This window comes from Cottoperca gobio, chromosome 24 (assembly GCF_900634415.1).
Source record: "Cottoperca gobio chromosome 24, fCotGob3.1, whole genome shotgun sequence".
Classification (NCBI taxonomy): domain Eukaryota; kingdom Metazoa; phylum Chordata; class Actinopteri; order Perciformes; family Bovichtidae; genus Cottoperca; species Cottoperca gobio.
In genome coordinates this window covers 18,352,716-18,372,377 of record NC_041378.1, presented here as the reverse complement: position 1 = coordinate 18,372,377, position 19,662 = coordinate 18,352,716, and the positions used below count along the sequence as shown (strand labels likewise).

General features: G+C 40.5%; 1 protein-coding gene across 1 annotated transcript in view; it reads left to right on the top strand.

The window, feature by feature from the left end:
• Window positions 1–16,461, top strand: part of cd2ap (CD2-associated protein) — a 65,677-nt gene extending 49,216 nt beyond the window's left edge. Inside the window, exons 13-19 of the mRNA XM_029425305.1 lie at window positions 3,457–3,601; window positions 3,899–4,008; window positions 6,205–6,320; window positions 7,385–7,468; window positions 10,780–10,982; window positions 11,389–11,452; window positions 13,281–16,461. Coding sequence (XP_029281165.1) covers window positions 3,457–3,601; window positions 3,899–4,008; window positions 6,205–6,320; window positions 7,385–7,468; window positions 10,780–10,982; window positions 11,389–11,452; window positions 13,281–13,322 — 764 coding nt within the window. The 3' untranslated portion in view covers window positions 13,323–16,461. The remainder of the gene's footprint in view (window positions 1–3,456; window positions 3,602–3,898; window positions 4,009–6,204; window positions 6,321–7,384; window positions 7,469–10,779; window positions 10,983–11,388; window positions 11,453–13,280) is intronic.
• The last annotated feature ends 3,201 nt before the right edge of the window (window positions 16,462–19,662 follow it).

Here is a 19,662-nt window from a genome sequence, read left to right as displayed (position 1 = left end):
GAAAACAAAGCTTATGTGTTCCTGGAGTAACAATGATTATATGATTATCTTTGAATTGATACAAATATCATTTAATAAGGCAATACTTATACTGTACGGTTTCTCTGATCTCACAGATAAGATAGCGTGACTCCTACAATTCCATTTTTAGCTTTAATCTTCAGAAAATATCTAAAGAACATTCATTAACCTTGCGTTTCCTAGTAACATCTATCATTGGCCGGAGGAAAGATAATCTTTGCTCTTCTTTAACTAACTCCTTATATATGGTTTAGCCCTATGGCTATTTATCCTCCGTGCCAGTGAAGCGTATTACCCTTGATTTCTTTTTAATGTCATTTTCAACTTTCAGCCAAGGAGATGTCAGTTAGCATAACTCATCTCATCTCAGTTAATCTCCACATATCAAACAATTTCATGCTAAACCTCCCTTTCAGATGCAAATTAGATTAAGCATTTCGAGAATACAAATCACATATTAATCTGATGTGACAATTATTAACTGCGAGCTACATCAAGATCTATTTAACTAACTTTCTTCTTTCTTGGCTGAACACGTGTGTGCTGGACTTCTGATATCAGTCATTCTATACATGTTTGTATGTTTACTGATTTCTTTTCAGAAATTTGAATCTATTCAGTAAAATTGACTATTGTGCGAAGGTAAATTATAACGTTATATGTTGAGTTGTAATCTTTAGTTTTTCGGTAATTTAGTTTTTTGCAGAGAAACTTGAATAAATACAGTTGTTTTATGGAAATGTTTTCACAGTAATCTAACTTGGATATTAGAGAATTATGACCTGTTTACATTAACCAGTATGCAAGTACTAATAAAGAAGTGTATGCTCAAGTAAGTAGGATTTATTGTTTAATTTTTTACCTTGGTATCGAGAATTGTGGAATTACACTGGTATTGGTATTGTCTACTACATTTCCTTCCTAGTGTCCTCTATGAGAGAGAGGTGGAGCGTAGGATGCTAGAAAGCTCTCTTTCTATTGCTTATCATTTTCTCTGTGAGCACTTAATTTAAATGTCAATACATCCGATCACACATTACAGTCATGTCTGCAACTTGGTGCTTGTTGTCAGATGACTTTGCAAGCATAAAGGTTTTGTCGTGATAAACAGGTAGGAGTCATGAAACGAGATCAAATCGTTATGTCATACTACAGTTAGACCAGGGATGGGCAACTTTGAGGATAGGGAGGGCCACAAAAAATGTGTCCTCACTACCAGAGGGCCACTTTGTGACCATGCACGTCCATCAGTAGATACTATAACCACATCATATAAATAGCCAACTATAGCTACTAATTTAATGAAAATAACTAAATGTATACAGGCAATGAACATGTACCAATTTCTATTTTTCAACATGTTTCCACAGCTCTCTCTGTATTACAACAGGACTATGGAACTTTCTATCTTTCATATTCAAATGTATTTAGTAGTCCTAATTCTTCATCTCCTTTAATTATATTATTAATTAGCTTTACACATAAACAGATCATCTGCATTCCTGAATGATATATTATTTCATATGCAAATTGAGCTCAAAAATCATAACTCAATGTAAACCAACACTGAGTTTATTAACTATTATTCGTCTTTCTATTGTATTTCTACTCTTCCCTCATATTCCATTACATAAAACCAGCATGCATTCATCTCCAAGTCAACTGATCCTCCCCCATAGCTGGATCAGTCAGCTGTACATCTTAATGAGATACTTGTGGCCTCTCCTGTTGGTGCACGATAGACTGAATGTCAATATCAACATGTGTACATCCGATCTGCATGAGATGGAACAGTGTCTCATCTGTCAGTCTGTTTCTCTCCCTTGACTTGATGTGCTTCAAACAACCCCTGCGGCTTTGCCACTGTGGAGTTGTTTGACTACCTCAGTGACCTCCAACAGGGAAATTGACGATGGTCTCCCATCAGCTTCCAGCACTACCATAGAGGGCGTGTTGGTCGGATTCAGGAGTTCCTCAAAGTGCTCCTTCCACCGCCCGATAATCTTCTCAGTCGAAGTCAGCAGGTTGAAGATCTCCCGGACAGGAGCTTCCTCCAGACGATCCCAGTTCACCCGCACTACCCGTTTGGGCTTACCTGGTCTGTCCAGAGTCTTCCCCCACCCCTTGATCCAACTCACCACCAGATGGTGATCAGTTGACAGCTCCGCCCCTCTCTTCACCCGAGTGTCCAAAACATGCGGCCTCATGATCACATAATCGATCATTGACCTTTGGCCTAGGGTGCTCTGGTACCATGTACACTTATGAGCATCCTTAAGTTTGAACATGGTGTTTGTTATGGCCATTCCATGACTAGCACAGAAGTCCAACAACAAACGACCGTTCAGGTTTAGATCAGGGAGGCCCTTCCTCCCAATCACGCCTCTCCAGGTGTCTCCATCGTTTCCCACGTGCGCGTTGAAGTCTCCCAGCAAGGCTACAGAGTCCAATTTGCCTTGGGAGACCCTACCAGGAGCACTAGGCTCCAGACAACACAGCTCTCAGGTTCATAGGGACACACAAACCTCTCCACCGCGGTAAGGTGATGGTTCCCGGAGAGGTGATATTATGAATTACAAATGGGGCTTTGGTTCAAATTATTTGCTTGCTTACAACTGTGAAACCAATAATTTTATTGATTTTTGTAAATTGACAGGCCAGATGCAGAATTTCTCAGTGAGGAAGAAAGTGTAGAAAACCATGTTAAACTAGATATTATTCATAGCAGTTTAAAATGTGCCTAGAGGAGGACTTTAAAGTTACAATCTGTAAGACCTCTGGTTCGTTCTTTTTGGCCGCAGCTATTGCAAAAAGTGGTAATTGCAGGTGTGTTTTTGGTTCTCGCGTCAAGAGATACAAACTGTGTTTTCCTCCTTCTGAATGTCGAATTTGTTTCTCTTTCTTTCGACCTGCACTTGTTTCATCGTCTGTAGTCATCGCTCATTTCTTTGTTCGGCCATCGTAACCGTTTATTCGCAATGCTGTCAGAGACCAAAAAAAAACAGTACGCTTCTTCACAAACAAGTGAGTTGGAAAACGCATCAAACAACTGTGCGCCGCAATTACTTTGTAAAAAGCATGAAAGCTGTGTTCAGCAGTGGAAATTCAGCAGACAAGCTTGTTGCACAGCACATCAATTTGTCCTGGTCGTTTCAGCTCTGCACAAAAACAAATTGAGTTTTTGTGATTCAGACATAAAAGGATTTACCTCAGTTTCTGTGTGTAATTTTAAAGTTGATTGCAGGAATGTTTCAATGTTCTCTTGGAAACCGTCTAGAATAAAGTTTTTTTTGGAAAATTATATAAGTGTGCAATTTATTCCTCTCTGCTTCTTTTTTCTCGTTATCATTTACAAAAAAAAAATTGAGCAAAATTTGGTCCAATCTTCCTTTTTAGAACTCTCTTCTCAACTAAACTGTTCTTCCTCTGTTTCAGTTGACAGGCCAACACCAGATCACAAACCATCCAAGCCCGCAGCGCCAGTGGTCCCTCCCAAGAAGCCAGTCCCCCCTCCTGGGAGAGGGAGGCCGGGAAGCCTTCCACCAAAGAGGCCAGATAAGCCTCTTGCTCCCTCACCAAAGTAAGTCTCAGTCCGGCATCCGTTCATCCATCCTGTTGTCTGAATATCTGACCTTTTTGAACTGTGAACTCCAGTGCTTTTTCTATCCATGCAGCATCAGTGCAAGTCCTGTCTCTTATACATTTAATATATATATAACAGCAACTTTTAGATGAAGGTATTCTCAAGAAATGGCATTCTGTTGAAAGAACACGACATTGAGCAGATTGGAAGAGTCTAATTATTTCATGTCAATTACTTGTATATACAGTTAATGTTTTTCCCTTTTTATTTTCCATATTTACCTCTTATCCGCAGGCACAATGGAGAGCTGCCTTCCGCACGTCCAAAATCCGACTTTGAGCCATTATTGCCCACCAAACCCAAAACACTGTCTGGGGACTGGGGGGAGAAGTCCTCGGATATGGGTATGTACACTACTGCTTAAAGAGTATGAATAATAAGTGGATTAGTTTTGCTTGATATCAAAATCTTGATTATTTTAATGAGAGAAGATGAGACGACAAATATTCATTAATGTGTGAGACTTTAATGGACGTGTATCATACTAATCTACACCTGCAGTTGAACTTTTGACTTTGTTTGCATGATGCACCTAAATACTGAGACCACCACCACCACCACTACTACTCATGTAACATGCAACTGAATGGTCGCGTTCATTATTAGGCTTGTGGTGTCTGGAGAATATCAGTACGTCCAGGTTCATACATTTGTCAATTATCTTTATTCCGAGTTCTCCACTGCTGGTTAATAATGACACAGCTGAGCGTGTCTTGTTGTCTTGTTAAAGGAATTACACTCAGAATATGAGTGTAGGGAGGTAGAGAGAGTCTGTAACCATAATGGTACGAAATCCTACTAAAAGGGAAGAAATGACACTAATGGAAGTGAGAACAGAAAGAAATGATTTAAGAGGCTCTGGATTATATACACAATATTGTCATGTGTATTATTAACATGACATCCATATTATTATTATTATTATTATTATTATTATTTTTAAATATCATGGTTATCTATACTCTCCTTACACAAGCAGAAGACTATCATGCTTCCAACTTAAAGCGGTGAGCTTTCCTGAATAAAAGAGCTGCAAACGCACACACACTTTTTTCCTTTCAGTCTTGTTCGTCGCACCGTGACTTTCATCTTTGCATTTCAGTGGTGGAAGAGCCTGGGAGTGAAGCTTTGTAGCGGTCTGGTTATGCACATGTTAGCCGTTACTGTGTACAATTGACCTGCATATCAATATGCAAATGTTATCATAACAAGAAAAAAAAAAAGTTTTAATTGATATCACCTCCAACAACAAAAGCAGCGCTCGGAGTGAAAAACAAAAAAACAGGAGGGAGTGAGAATATTGTGAACAGGAGCAGCAACAGACATAATTGAAAAGATGAATAGTTTTGAGACGTTTCGACTGGGAAGTGGAGAGGGAAAAGACTGTTAATGTTATTCACTGGAGACTTCTCTGTTTGTCACATATTCCTTGTAAAGGTGATAAAGAGCTGCTAAAACGTCTGACACACTTTATGGAACATGAAAATTCAATCTGTCCTGCAATCACAGTCGATGCAGGAGCGGCAGCAGTTTACCACTGTGTAGCTGCAAAGTGCTGTTACACAACACTTGCTAAAATGTTTCAGTGTTGTGTATTAAAAGTGTGAGTGACTCATTCTTTCCTGTTTTACTTTGTTGTGCTCATATGCACACACTCATAAACTAAAGTTGCATTTAAATGCATACCATAAATGATCTAACCATAGCCTTTATTTCCATCCACTAAATTCCCCTATTTTTATAAGTATCATTTATCAAGTTTTGATAATAAATCTAACTGTTTTCTCATCTACTCACATTTTAACTTTCTGTTTACTCTGTTGCCCTGAAGTTCTTTTGTTAAAATAATCTCTATTCTCATAAATGAATGAATTCTAATCGCTCAAACTTTCTACTTTATTCTTTTTTTCATTCGCTTGTAAGCTACTGACAATAAAACTTGAAACTCATATCACATTAAAAGCTTTCTAGAGGGTTGTAGGGCATATTATTGTTTTTATTGTGAAATCTACTAGCATTCAGTTTATTTTATTTATTTATTACTGTATTTGTTAATGTGAGTGTTGTGTTACTTATCTACTGTGGTTAGGGTTGTACCTCATGTCATTTAATTGACCTTTATTTAAGCAGATAAGACTGATTGAGATAAAATCCCTTTTGTAATGTTGATCTGGCCGACAAGGCAGCAAAGTCATACGCCGTGTCTTCCAAATTAATAAATGTAAATGCACTTGAGACTTTGTCAATGTTTGAATATGCTGTCAGAAGTGTGTGTGTGTGTGTAAGTGTAAGTGTGTGTGTGTGTGTGTGTGTCTCTGCTATGAGTCATGTGTATATGTATGTACGGTATATATATATCTTGCTCACTTTGCTAATATGATTTGCAAACAGGGAATAAACCGTAGCCTGATCTGTTTACAAGTAATTATGTTGCCGTGCAGTTGTCAGTTCACCCCTTGACATTCCCTACGTTTCGGCTGAAATATTCCACTTGTATTCCCTCCTTATGTTTCTCTGCCTCTCTCTTCTGTTCTCCACAGATCTGATGAGTTTTGATGAGCTGTCGTCTGCCTCGGAGAAGCTCTCTCACCCCACTGCTAACAGACCAAAGATGCCTGGCAGGAGGCTGCCCGCACACTTTGGTGGAGGAAGTTCGGTGAGCTTACAAAACAATCAGCATCCTCGCACACAGAGGATGGCCGTGATGATGATGATGATGATTATGATGATAACCAAAATATGGGAAATTGTTATGGTTTCTTTTTCATTTTGCATTTAACTGCAGATTTATTTTGGCTGTGAGAGAGGAGATGTCTGTCACATTGCTGTTGCAGGTGGATAGTTTTGCGGTCGATTTCCAATTTGGCACAAGTATAGTATGGTAATACAAGTATGGGATTTGATTTGAGTTATTTCCAGGGCTGGATAAGTTTGGAAAAAAGAGTATGTAAAAATATTTGTTTCCAGAGTATTCTGTTTTCTAAAATATCAAATTCAGTATTTCTAAAAATAAATTGATCAAACAAGCATATTTAGTTTGGTAGAGTTTGGAGCAGTCAGCCAGAGTGTGAGAGGCATTCTTTAATGTAGCATTACTCATTTATTATTTGACTTTATTTATAGTTATATGTTAAACAGTGTTTACAAGTATGTTTTATTCCATCTTAATACCAATGAAGCAAAGTCAATGTAACTTCATAGTTTTGCATTCAGTAGCTTTAAGGAGGCTACACTTTCCTCTGAGATACATTTCATGCTGATAATCTCATTTTCCGTTTGGAGCTACAGGTTGTAAACATTTAGGCTAGCATTGGAAAAAAACGTCATCTTTTTTTATGCTGAATTTCCTTTTTAATATCTGATAGTTTTTTTTCTTTTATCACTCTCTTCTGAAATCGATGAGCGTCCCTCAGCTCTCTGTAACCCGCCACATCCCTTCACACGCTCACTCCTTCACACACACAAGCTGCATCCTCACACGGGCGTCTCACCACCTGCCTGCCTCCCTCGCCTCATCTCTCAGAGCGGTCATTTGTGCCCCGGCGTCACTCAGCTGCACTTTTCCAAATGAGTTTGTGAGATTAACCATCAGGTCATTGGGGATAAGCATTTCCCTGAATGTCTGCAGAATATCATCACAGTTCTATCAGGAAGCTGTAAACTGTCAAATCGAATATGTGTATGTAGCTCAAACTAATAAATACAACTCTTCCCTTGCAGCCCAACAAGGAAGTGAACGTGGAGAAATCGTTCAAGATTGAGGAAGAGGATGCTGCCAAACCAAAGCTAACAGAAACCAGAAAGGTAACTTCAGTCACAGATCACTAACACTGCACATGGCATCATCTCCTTTAAATGGAAACTCTGGGTTTGAGCCAGAACATGTCATTGCCACAATGTATCACAAAACACAGAATGAAGAGTAACAATCTTCACCCTATTGTCTCATGTTTTACTGTCTGAGTGAATAATGGGGACAAGAATTATTTGTAGTTTTGAGCGAGATGGCTGCAGAAACGGGTTTCCATGTAAACGGGGAATTCCGCACCGTCGATGTACGTCATCTAGAAGTGCTTGTGTTTACCACCAACAGGCTCAGGTTGTTATTATAAGTGTCTGAAGACTATTATATTATAAAGGACCCTACAGAGGAATACAAAACAATTCTCAGAATTGGTCTTCTCCTTGAAACTCAATAACAAACGGATCAAATTGAGTGAAAGGTAAAAGAAAAATGTTTTATTTCTCTGTCGGGTCCTTTCCATAATGTTGTAAGACACTTACAACAACACTCTGAGCCTGTCAGGAGCAACAACAAGCACTTTTAGTCCATGCACAGTGCCGGTGCAGAAGTGCAGCAATTGGAATAGTTGTCCCCATTAGTCACTTAGACACAAACATGCCCTTTAACAATAAACTTGACTTCTTTCTTTGACCTTGAAGACATTAACATGTGCAAGTACCAAAAAAGTGTTGTATTCAACGTGTGCCTCCTTGTTGGAACACAAGCCCCATAAGCCCCGTGTTCTTCTCACTGCACTACAGCAGCGGCTCTTAATCCTTGGTCACACAGGATTTCATTTTGAGCCTCACCATTAACCTAGTCACAAATGCTTTACCCCTGGGATGTAAGCATCAGATGAACAGTTTGTACAGTGTGTGGGCTTACACTCACAAATAAATTACATTTTTAATGCAATATACAGGTTGCAGCAATTGAATTCCTTGTTGAAACTGAAAGGCACAATAACAAAGATGTTTAGCAGCTCGTATAGCTCCTCTTCATAATGGCATTAAAGAAAACGACAGATCTGCCTCAATCTAACAAATCAGCAGTGACCAGAAAGGATGCACGGTATGAAAGACAAACACGCTGAGCTGTATTAGGGAGGAGAAATGAGTGGGATGGTGTGCAGTTAGATCTCCCAGCACTGCAGCTTCTCTTACAATCTGTGTTATGATAATAATGTGGACAGTTATAATGAAATACGGTAGACCAGAGCGTCTCAAAGTGTGAGGCGGGAATACCCAGGGGGGCTCCAAGCAGTTACAGGGGAGACTAAAATATTAATCAAATCAAATGTATTTATAGAGCCCAATATCACAAATGACATCATTTGTCTCAGTGTGCTTTACAGACTGTACAGGATACGACACCCTCTGTCCTTAGACCCTCGCATCGCACAAGGAAAAACTTCCTAAAAGAAACCCCACAGTTAAAGGGGGAACAATGGAAGAAACCTCAGGGAGAGCAACTGAGGAGGGATCCCTCTCCCAGGACGGACAGACGTGCAATAGATGTTGTGTGTACAGGATAAACAACATAGTACAAATACAACATTTGACAGAAATTATGTTGTGATCGAAAAAGAGAAAGTTTGGATGAATCCAGGATAATGTCAAAAAGGCTTCCCGGTGTCCGGCAGGACCAGATCAGCAGGCGCAGCCACGATTCACTATTCACACACATTTACATAAATGCATACAGATAGAGATGGAGAAAAGGGGAAGAGAAGGAGGAGAGCAGGGAGGTGTCCCCCGGCAGTCTAAGCCTTTAGCAGCATAACTAGGGGCTGATCCAAGGCAAGCCTGAGCCAGCCCTAACTATAAACTTTATCAAAAAGGAAAGTCTTTAGCCTACTCTTAAATGTGGAGAGTGTGTCTGCCTCCCGAACACAAACTGGAAGCTGGTTCCACTGGAGAGGAGCTTGATAGCTGAATACATTGATACATTGGTTACCAAAAGAATGTCACATAAGAACAGCTCAAATCTGTGTGATTGTTTTGGTTAAAAAGATTTTGTCTGAGGGGAGGCTCGAAGTCTCCGACTTTAAAAACCCCGGCTGTAGACGGGTTTAAAATGAGAGGAAAACAAACGTGTGGGGAGGCCAGAGAAACACTGGCATCATTCCTCCTCTACATACTGGCCATGAAGAGATCCTTTCAGCATAACAGATGGGGGGGAGGGGCAGTCTTCTGTCTGTAAGCTGAAGCTAATATGAATCATATGCAGTTTTCTTACCAGTGTTTTGTGTCTCGGTGTGCATTTTGTTGTCCTTCTTGTCCTAGTCTGTGTGTCCATATAGTGCCAGCGTCTTCTTTTTATAATTGTTTCCGATGAGGAGAGAGTGTATGCGGACTCATGTGACCCGTCATCTTTTAACAGAAAATAAAGAAAGAAAGAAAGAAAGAAAAGAAAATCTCTGAAATTCTCAGGAAGGTGCTGGTGACGTCACTGTCGTTGCTTTTCAGGCATTCAAACCACGCCTCATTCCGTTTGCTTTCTCGGAGCCCTTTTCTTCCCTGCCCTCTGTTGGCACATTTTCTTGGCATTTACCGCCACTAACTGCCGTCAGCTGGACTGCGTGTCACGGCAACCACGATAATGTGCACGTGCATGCTTGTGGGACACTTAAAAAGATTGCTTCATAGTAATAATAAAAATACATTGAATTTATATAGCGCTTTTGAAGACCTCAAAGCCGCTTAATAGTAGTAGTAGTAGTAGTAGTACTCCTAGTGGTCAAAACACTCTGCAGATTACCTCGTAGTTCACCACATACAGACAGCAGGCGACTTCGCTAAGCTTATAGTGTCGGCACAGTTGGTGTAGATTGTTACATTTGATGGAAGCATTTCTGTCCCGTGAGACGAGGAACGAAGTGGACATCATAAAGCTTTTTAAAAAATTGATGGAGAATGTGCAGTGCAGGATGTGATCAAACAAATGCTTGTAATGAGAAGTTATGCACTGCTGCCCAACTATAACCCTTTCTTTCCAGATGAAGGCTCATTGGAGAGTTCTGTGATGCAAATAATTAAGGCCCAGGTTTACAGAGCTGTTGATACATGTTTACCCACATACGGATTATTATTTATCACCTTTATGCTACGTTAGAACATTTCTCTCCTGGATGCAGGAAGACGATGCCCTGCACAAAGCATGACTGAACAATTTGATGAGTGTGAAAATGATGTGGATCATGCACGCTATGGCCTCAGTGACCAGATCTATGGTCCAAATAAGGGAATATCTGCTGTTCGTCCTTCCGGAAGAGTTCCACAGATTTGGCAAATCTCCTGTCAGTCTAACTCCTGTATATTTTTCTTCACAGCCTTCCACAAACACCTTATCCCAAACACCGCTACTCCACAAGCCCACCGTGGCCAGCAGCGAGGCCAAGCCCGGCTCAGAAGGCACGTCGCTGGGCAGCAGGGTCCGGCTGGAGCCTGAAGAGCCCAGCTCCCAGCTGGACGAGCTGAGGAGCCAGATGAAGGAGCTGCTGCTGTCTGTGGAGCTGCTCAAAGCCCAGCAAATGTAATACATGCTCCAACTATAAGAAAGAAATGTCAGGCAAAGGCTCCATGCTTGTAGAAATGTTCCGATACGCTTCCATCTATGATGCATCTTTCCAAGGAAAACATACTTTTGTTTTGAAACTCCAGTCACACTGAATTACTATAGTTTTAAATAAATATCTTCCAACCAACATTTCCCCGTATCCCACATCCTAATGAAGTTGGTCACTCAGTATCATAATATATGGTAATATAATGTTGGCCGCAGTTTCAATAAATACAAATCTGCTACGGGATGCAGTGCTTCATGATCATACTGTTGGTGGAACTTCAGCTCAGTGTGTTAACGTTTAAGCTTCATTTTATTTATTTATTTACTTTTATACTAACCAGTGTATATATTGTGTGCATTTGTTTATTCCCAGGAAAGAGATAGCGGAGCTTCGAGGAGAGCTGGATGAGGAGAGGATGAAGCGTGTGGCCCTGCAGGTAACGTTGGTCCCCATAGCAACACATGCTGAGCTGTCGACATGCATTAGTCTCATTAGTTTAGCCAACTATTGATGAAGACCAGAGCAATCACACTGACTGCCATGCACATAATTAATGCAACACATGTCCAACACAAGTGACTTCCATTCACTAAGCGACAGTCGGTTGCAGCACTCGAGGCTAAAGGGACTTCAGTGACGAGACTGGCTGACAGATGGCCGAAGACACGAAGCTTAGCTAGACACCGACCAAGCAGTCGGTAGAGAAGGACAACTGTGAAACTTGTAAACACGTAAAGCTTTTCTTTTCACAGCTTCAGGGGATCCTGATGCCTGATGAACATAACTGATACACTTTTACTAACTTACTATCAGAGCTAAGAAATGTCTTCTGTGGCCCCAGAGGAGCTTTTTAAAATAAAAAATAACCTTTATGATGTCATAGTGATGTCATCAGGTTAGTTCAGCCTGAGACGTTTGTTGTAGAGGTTGAAGAGGAGTAGACATGTTGTTGTGTTGCATTATGGGAATTGTAGGATCCAACTTTTTTTTTTTTTTAGCTCAAACCTAAGAACTGAATGTCAGGATATCTCGGCCGCTGCGGCTTCAATTTTGATTCCTTTTTTTTTGTGACTCTTTATTTGTCTGAAACATGACAACCTGGCATCACGGGAGGAGAGAACCCCTGCAAAGAGCTCGAGGCATACAGTCCACACACACACACATTCATACCGAAACATAACATTTGTTTTACCCCCTACGGTTAACTTCTACTTGGTGTAATAAGATAATGAAACGATGGAGAGATTGCCGTCACACTTTTTGTTCCTCCTCCTATTCAGATATTTCCGTAGCAACATTGAGTTGCAGGAACAGGAAGATGATTTGAATGGATTATTTACTGCCTTACACTTCCATAGAAAATCTTCTTCTGTTGCCTTCAAGTGTACATTGTCTGGAACTTCAACTTCCTTTTGTCCATAATCTGTGGAGGAAATCACAGAGACGTCATTATTTCCGATGTTTCAGTAAAATGCTCTGCTATTCCTCTACGCCTAATATCGATGCACATGTGAAGGAGAGGCGCCAGCTTTCAGGAGAATGTAAAATAACACATGAACAGAATACAGTTCTCTGGAAAAAACAATGAATACTTATTGTGGTCATATTTAAATATATTGAACATTATGAAAATGATTGTCAATCAGCAGCTTCAGTACAAAAGAATATGTATCAGTTTTATATCTTAAAATAGCATTCACTACAACACAGGAGTGGAAATATATTTAACATTTTTAGAAGTTCTAGATCTCAACAAGTTGTTTGAATCATTAAGAAGTAAATCTGTAAATGTAATGACAGCGAGTAGACTAACCGAGACCTATTGTTATATCATATTGTCATATTTATTGGTCTTATGGCATCTCAGGCTGTTCATCTGTTTTGTTCATTCATTGGTCAACCCTAAAATGACATGAATTGAAACGTTAAAATCATTAATAGATTTTGGAGAGAAGCATATGACTGGGTTGAGAATGATGACCCGTGTTATAAGAGCAGCCTTCTTTGGGGGACAGCTCCTTGCGTAGAGAGTGTGTGTGTGGTTCAGTCAGTCAGTCATGACTTCATTGCCATTCCATTTCTCCTAATCCCTGCCACTAAAAGAATCCATTACGCAGCGGGAGCTCTGCAGCATTGTGCTTCACAGCGGGGATGACGTTGGCTGAATCATGGGCTCAACCTTCTCTGGCAAATTGAGAACTTTGTGCTACTTTTTCAGCACCACAGCCTCCATAGACTTGTGTTGTGTGATTGTGTCCTCACAGATGGAGATAGAAAAACTGAAGCGGACCGCCCACTCGACGTGAGGACTTCGCTCAAATCAACAGGAAGCCTCAAGGTCAGCTGCTGGCCTGGCGACCAACCGGAGAGCAGGAGGGCGGAGACGGGCGGATAGTTGAACGGACGGAGAGAGGGGTGGGACAATCGGACGAACCACCTCGAGCACAAATCCTTTTTTCAGTGATCGACGAAAATAAACTCTCCCATATTTGTAAGATTTACACTTTGCACATATATAAAAATTCAAGCTAGATGTAATTAAGTTACAAATGTATATGTTTCTACTTTTTTCTTTTCTTTATTATTTTCTTTTGCCAACACACAACAAAAAACGAGGCCTTACTTCAAACTACTGCGCTGAACTTACTCCCACTCCTCCCGTCACTCCAACAGTCCTTGAGCTCCACCAGGGGGGAGGTTCGCTCTCAGTACTACTGACTTTGTGTAAAGCAGGGGGCGCTTTGTTTTCCTCGCCTAATTTTCTTTCTCATCATTTTTTTTATGATGCACAAATAGTTGATTTTAAAAATAAGAAAATGTTTGATTTTAGTTAATCTTTTGATCCTCATAGTTTCCTTTCCTTCACGGTGCCTGTCAGCAGAACTCCACTCCGCGGCTGCAGCGCTCTCATTTGTCTTTTATATGGTTTCTAGCATTCCTATCCAGGGTAACACTACTGTGCCTGTTTAAAAAAAAAAATGATATTAAGTGTTTATAATGGGAGCTTACATATACCATGATGGTGTCTGGACATTTTGCAGCATGATATTGTATATCTATATTTCTAAGTCTACTGACATGCCTAGTCAAATACTTCAGTGTATCGAGGGCCTCATCTCTGCTCTTTTATTTTTGTCAAACTTTCAGTCGCTGGGAATGTTCTCAGAAGTTTCGAGTTATAGTCTGCAGGTAATGCAGACAGAAATCGCATACAAATAAAAGCCTCGAAAGGAAGGAGAGGCGGCACTCTTCTTTTATCAAGGTGGCTGTGTGTTTTATATAAAAAATTAATTCAAAAAGCAGCCTCATTTTGAGCATCTCTGCAACCTGTTTATTAATCTGGCCATCGTCCCTCTAATCCCTGCCACGGCCCCTTCCACCTCTTCCTCTCGTTTCTGCCATCCCTCTTTGGTTTAAAGTTAATCATTGGATCTGAGAGGAGCCTTGTCTTTATGCTCTGTAAATGTTATCTAATCTTATTCTACTTCTCTTCCCACATTCCAAGCACACAAATTAACATAACTGGAAGCAGAGAGCAGCAATAATGAATGAAAATGAAGTACACTCACATTCTCCCGATCCTAACTCTGTTTCAGGAGCTAAACGTTTAAAGACCCAATGTGTTACATTTCTATGCGAATTATATTGAAATATTTCTCTTTGTGGAAGTTTTTGTTTGTAGAAAAATGAGACAATCCTGGTGAAAATGGGGGCCATCTGTCTGCCGGTGTCTTTTTATGTTTAGCCACCTAGCATCGTAGCTCTAGAGATGGCGATCGCTATCTGCCGTCAGCTAAACGGTTTCACCACTCAGGTCCAGACTGGTATATGTCGATAAATATTCTATAGATTGTGAATACATTTAGAAGAGACATTCATGGTCCCCAGAGGATAAACCCTTATGTTGGTGATGCCTTGATTATTTTTTTTTGTGACTCCACGAATAGATCAAAGTGCTCAATTATCTGAAATATCTGAATCCAACATGCATTGGCCCAACATTTATCATTTTCCAAATGATGTATTCTTTTAACTTTGTCCTTTTTTATCTGCAAACTCATGAAATTCCAGCCTCAGCTGCACTTTTTGGTAGCTAGCAAATGTTGCTAACACGCTAAACCAAGTTGGTGAACACTGTTACCATCAGCAGGTTAGTGTTATCCCTGACCGATGCTGGATTTTTGAGGCCAATATTAATATATAAAAGTTTTAAAAAATGTGCTTACATGTGTGCCGATGTTAAACATTTTTATATAAACACATGGATTCCCCTCTTTCTTTCCAGTTATGACCAAGATATGTTGAGTCAACTATTTCTACTGAGTCGGGCATTTTACAGTTGAAAAATAAACTAAAAACAAAGTTATCTCAAACAAAAGAGTTGGTCGTGCTGTTTGGAAACATATCTTTTGAACTCTATGCTAACTTGCTAACATACAGGAGCACAGCCTCGCACAGCTACCAGAGAAATGCCACCGCTAGAAGTTGCTGAACGCTTAAATGTTCCAATCCTCCATGTTAGAGCTTTAAGATGAAGCTTATGAACAGAAACAGAAAATGGGTCCCTCACTTACTGTACACTGAGTAAAAAAAAAAATGCTTTCAGCACCACCGAACAACGGCTGTCCTTCTGGATGCTCATCTTTTGTAATCTGCGAGGTTTAGGGTTACAGAAATGGGTGGAACTAATGCGTAGTACGATGTGAGCTCTGTCGGCTTTAACATGCAGCCCTGAGCTCTGAATGTACAGAGTGCAGTTCTGTGCTGATGAGCAGCTTATCTCGGTGTTGAGAAACCTTTGAGAGACCAGTACAGTACCAAGTGGAACACCCTCAGGACTATGGGTTAGAGGAACGTTCTTAGTCAGAATGTTGTACAACTGTCTCACATCGACTCCTGTGTACCACAAATACAAGTACTGGTTACTGTTATTCCTTGTTTGTTTTTTTATTTTAAATATCTTTATACATGTCTCACAAATGTCTTAAAGAAGTGTTACTTTGCTTTTAAATCATCCTCAGGCTTTGTTCTGTTTGTGTGTACATGCTCGCAAATTCTAACAGTCTTTGATGTTAACTTGTGGACTCCAGAGTGCTTTGAACAAGTTGATACTGTATATGTGACCTTAATGAGCATGTCACTCATGCAATATGCTGATGCCTGACGTAAAAATAACTTCCATTTAGGAAGCAGCTCTTAAACTATATGGCTGGGCAATGAAATAATCACATTTTGGGAAAGAGGGACCTGGGTGATAGCTCATCATATAATATCTGTAATACGGCTTAACTTCCACATATTGTACATTCCAGAGTTTGACACCAAGAAAATAAGAAATCTGCACATTTATAACAATATTTTCAAGTGATTTTGTTTACAAGAGCTGTATCCTTGCATGAGCTGAGATTCTTTTAAAAAATGAATAAATATCTTTATTTACTGTCACAGACTCTCCTTCTTTCACAGACGACTTTTAGACTTTGTCACGCTTGAATTCTTAAGAAGCATTCTTGGAATTATTGAGTGGAACATATTGAGTGTCTGAAGAAATGCAGCTGACCAGTGAGCTCAGCGCTGGGTGACATGTTGGAGCGCATTGGGGAATCTGCTGCTGTGCTGGAAGGCAAAGCTTTCGATTTACCAATCAATCCATGTTCCAGCCCTAACCAATATAAACCCCTATGTTTAAGAACGCTTGTTTTTCTGACTTTTATCTCAACCAGTGACGAGCACAAAAACAACCTGAAATCCAAACAGAAAGGTTTTCTTATAGGACCCCATTACTCACAGTAAGAAGCTGATGGGCTAAATATGTTCTCAGGGCCTGTTGAGGATTTTAAAATCATCATATTCTACACCGTCTGACAGGATCAGCTTATTTCTGAAGCTGACTAAAATATAAAACCCAAGATTGTGTATTTGTTTTGTTTCATATGGCTGCATCATTTCAACACATTGACGTGCTATCATTGGAAACTTTAGGATCTCTCTAGAATTTTAAAGCTGCGATAAATAGAAGTTCTGTCTTTTGTCACTTGGGGTCAGCAGAGCCACTTGTAAACACAACACTGACATATCGTCACCTTATAAAGTTGTTGCGGCAAACAGTTGCTCATTACAACATTACCGTTCATTTGAAGTTGAACATCTCTGTAAATGTGCAAATGTTGCTATTCAACAATACATTCTTTATTCCCAATTCGTATCAGTTCCCGCTCATTATGCATAGACGTGCATAGTCTTTTCTAAATAAACCACAGAAAACGTACAGTTTTTACAGTCTTTACATGCAAAATAAACTAAGTAGGTTTATTTAGTTGTCAGGGTTACTTCAACACATCAAAACTACTTGATTAGGGTTAGGAAAAGATTGTGGTGTCAGCTAAAATAAGTATGTTTGTTACGCAGTTAAGTACTTAAGATTGGTCACAAAAGGTACATTTCGTCAGCCTACTCACAGATACACACACTAATACATGAAACAAATGTCATATTTCCATCCAGTTTTCTACATTATTTTTCACCGTTTGAGGTCCAGCTCTTTTAACTACGACATCTTGCTGTGCGCTCTTCTCCATCCATCCATCCATCGTCTACCGCTTATCCGGGATCAGGTCGCGGGGGCAGCAGCTCCAGTAAGGAACCCCAATCTTCCCTTCTCCCACATCCTCAGAAAACCCATTTTGGCCGCTTGTACCCGTGATCTCGTTCTTTCGGTCATGACCCAGCCTTCATGACCATAGGTGAGGGTAGGAACGAAGATCGACCGGTATATTGAGAGCTTTGCCTTCTGGCTCAGCTCTCTTTCGTCACAACGGTGCGGTAAAGTGACTGTAATACCGCCCCGATTCTCCGGCCAATCTCTCGCTCCATTGTCCCCTCACTCGCGAACAAGACCCCGAGGTACTTGAACTCCTTCACCGAACTGCAACCCCTCTCCTCCACGACTACGCCTCGATATCCTATCCATGAAAATCATGAACAGGATTGGTGATAAAGCGCAGCCCTGTCGGAGGCCAACATTCACGGGAAACGAGTCCGACTTACTGCCGAGTATCCGGACACAACTCTCGCTTTGGGCGTACAGGGATTGGATGGCCCTCAAAAGTGACCCCCTCACCCCATACTCCCGCAGCTGCTGCAGGAGTGCCCTCTTCTGCAATGGTTTAATTGTTTTGTGACTGAAGAATTGGCTCCATCTACTCCTAATAATGGCATAACTGGTAGTGGATGGAAACGAGCGTTCTTTTGCATTTTCTTTTGACGTTTTTGATACATTTGGATGGAAACCTGACTTAAGATCTTAAAGATGCTCATAGAGAAACTTCAGAGTCGATTAATAATTATCTGTGGGTTCACATTACACATAGGGACACGATTATTGAAATAGCTTTTAAAATACAAATTTTGGGTTTTTGAACAATGCTTGGCTGCACTGCATGAGTTTATGATGGACGACCCACTCGCTGCTTGTTCAAGTGTTAGAAGTTTATAGTAAAAGGCAGACACACCCTGAAATAACTTGTGTTGGAGGAGTTAGAAGAAGTTTCCACTGCCAAAGGTTTAGGTGCTTTTCATGTTGATGGATACATATACAGGTAAGAATCCATCATAAAATAGGAACGGTATCTTCCCCCAATAGACCAGAATGCATTGCAGCCTTATCTTATATCTGTCAGTGAAAATATGAAATACAGAACTAATCAGGTCATCATGACTTTCTCTGCTCATTCTGCAGCTACAGGACGACACAACAGTCTTCTCTGCAGACACGAGGGAAACCTTTTCCCTGAAGAATGCGAGAGGCCACCAAAGGTCGGGGTGGTTTGGTATCTGTTATTCCATTTTGAAAAAGCTCACAAAAGGATTTGGGATAAGCTAAGGTCAACCGTGCACGTCTGAGTGAGCATGATGGTGGAAGTGTGCACAGCAAGGCCCCTGCAACAGAGATCAAAGGCGTCCTGCAGTAGATGAAACCCTTCTGCAGGGATGGCAGAGGCTTTCTGCGGCAAAACATTTCCAATTATTTTGAAGTCGCACACTCTTTCTCCTCTGTTAGCTTTGACCCTCTTATCGGTATCATGTGACTTTAGTTCATTTCATGTTCCCTCGCCTCTTCAGGTCTCACCGTGCGTCCACATTTTGCTAACTTATCTCAGTGCAGCTTCAAAAGCTTCTTTTTTTCGGTTGCTGTGCATTTAATCCAACCTTGTCTCATCCGTGTGAGTGCAGTTTAACTGGACGAGGTCAATACATCAATATTGTTCATTGTGTTCTTTTGTAAACCGCGGGGCATTTTGCTGCAAAGTTTCCTTGTGTTTCACGTGGCTGTGTCAGGCTCAATCAGCAACCTTAAAGCACTCATCTGTCTGGGAAATCAGCCATTCATGTGGGAATCACCTTTTCCCACTGATGCACATGAACAGTGACTGTAGATCAAACTGTACAGTGGATCCCGCCTGTCTGGACCTCATACAGTAGATCTCTTTAGATGAAGGGAGGAATACTTTATCTCCAGGGTTTATGGTACAGACATGTGGAAAATTGTCTAGGTTGAAATGGCCGTTTTAACATTTAATAGCTACACTGGATATATAATGCAGATATCTGTAATTCCATTATTATAGTCAAAAAGAAAATGTGCAG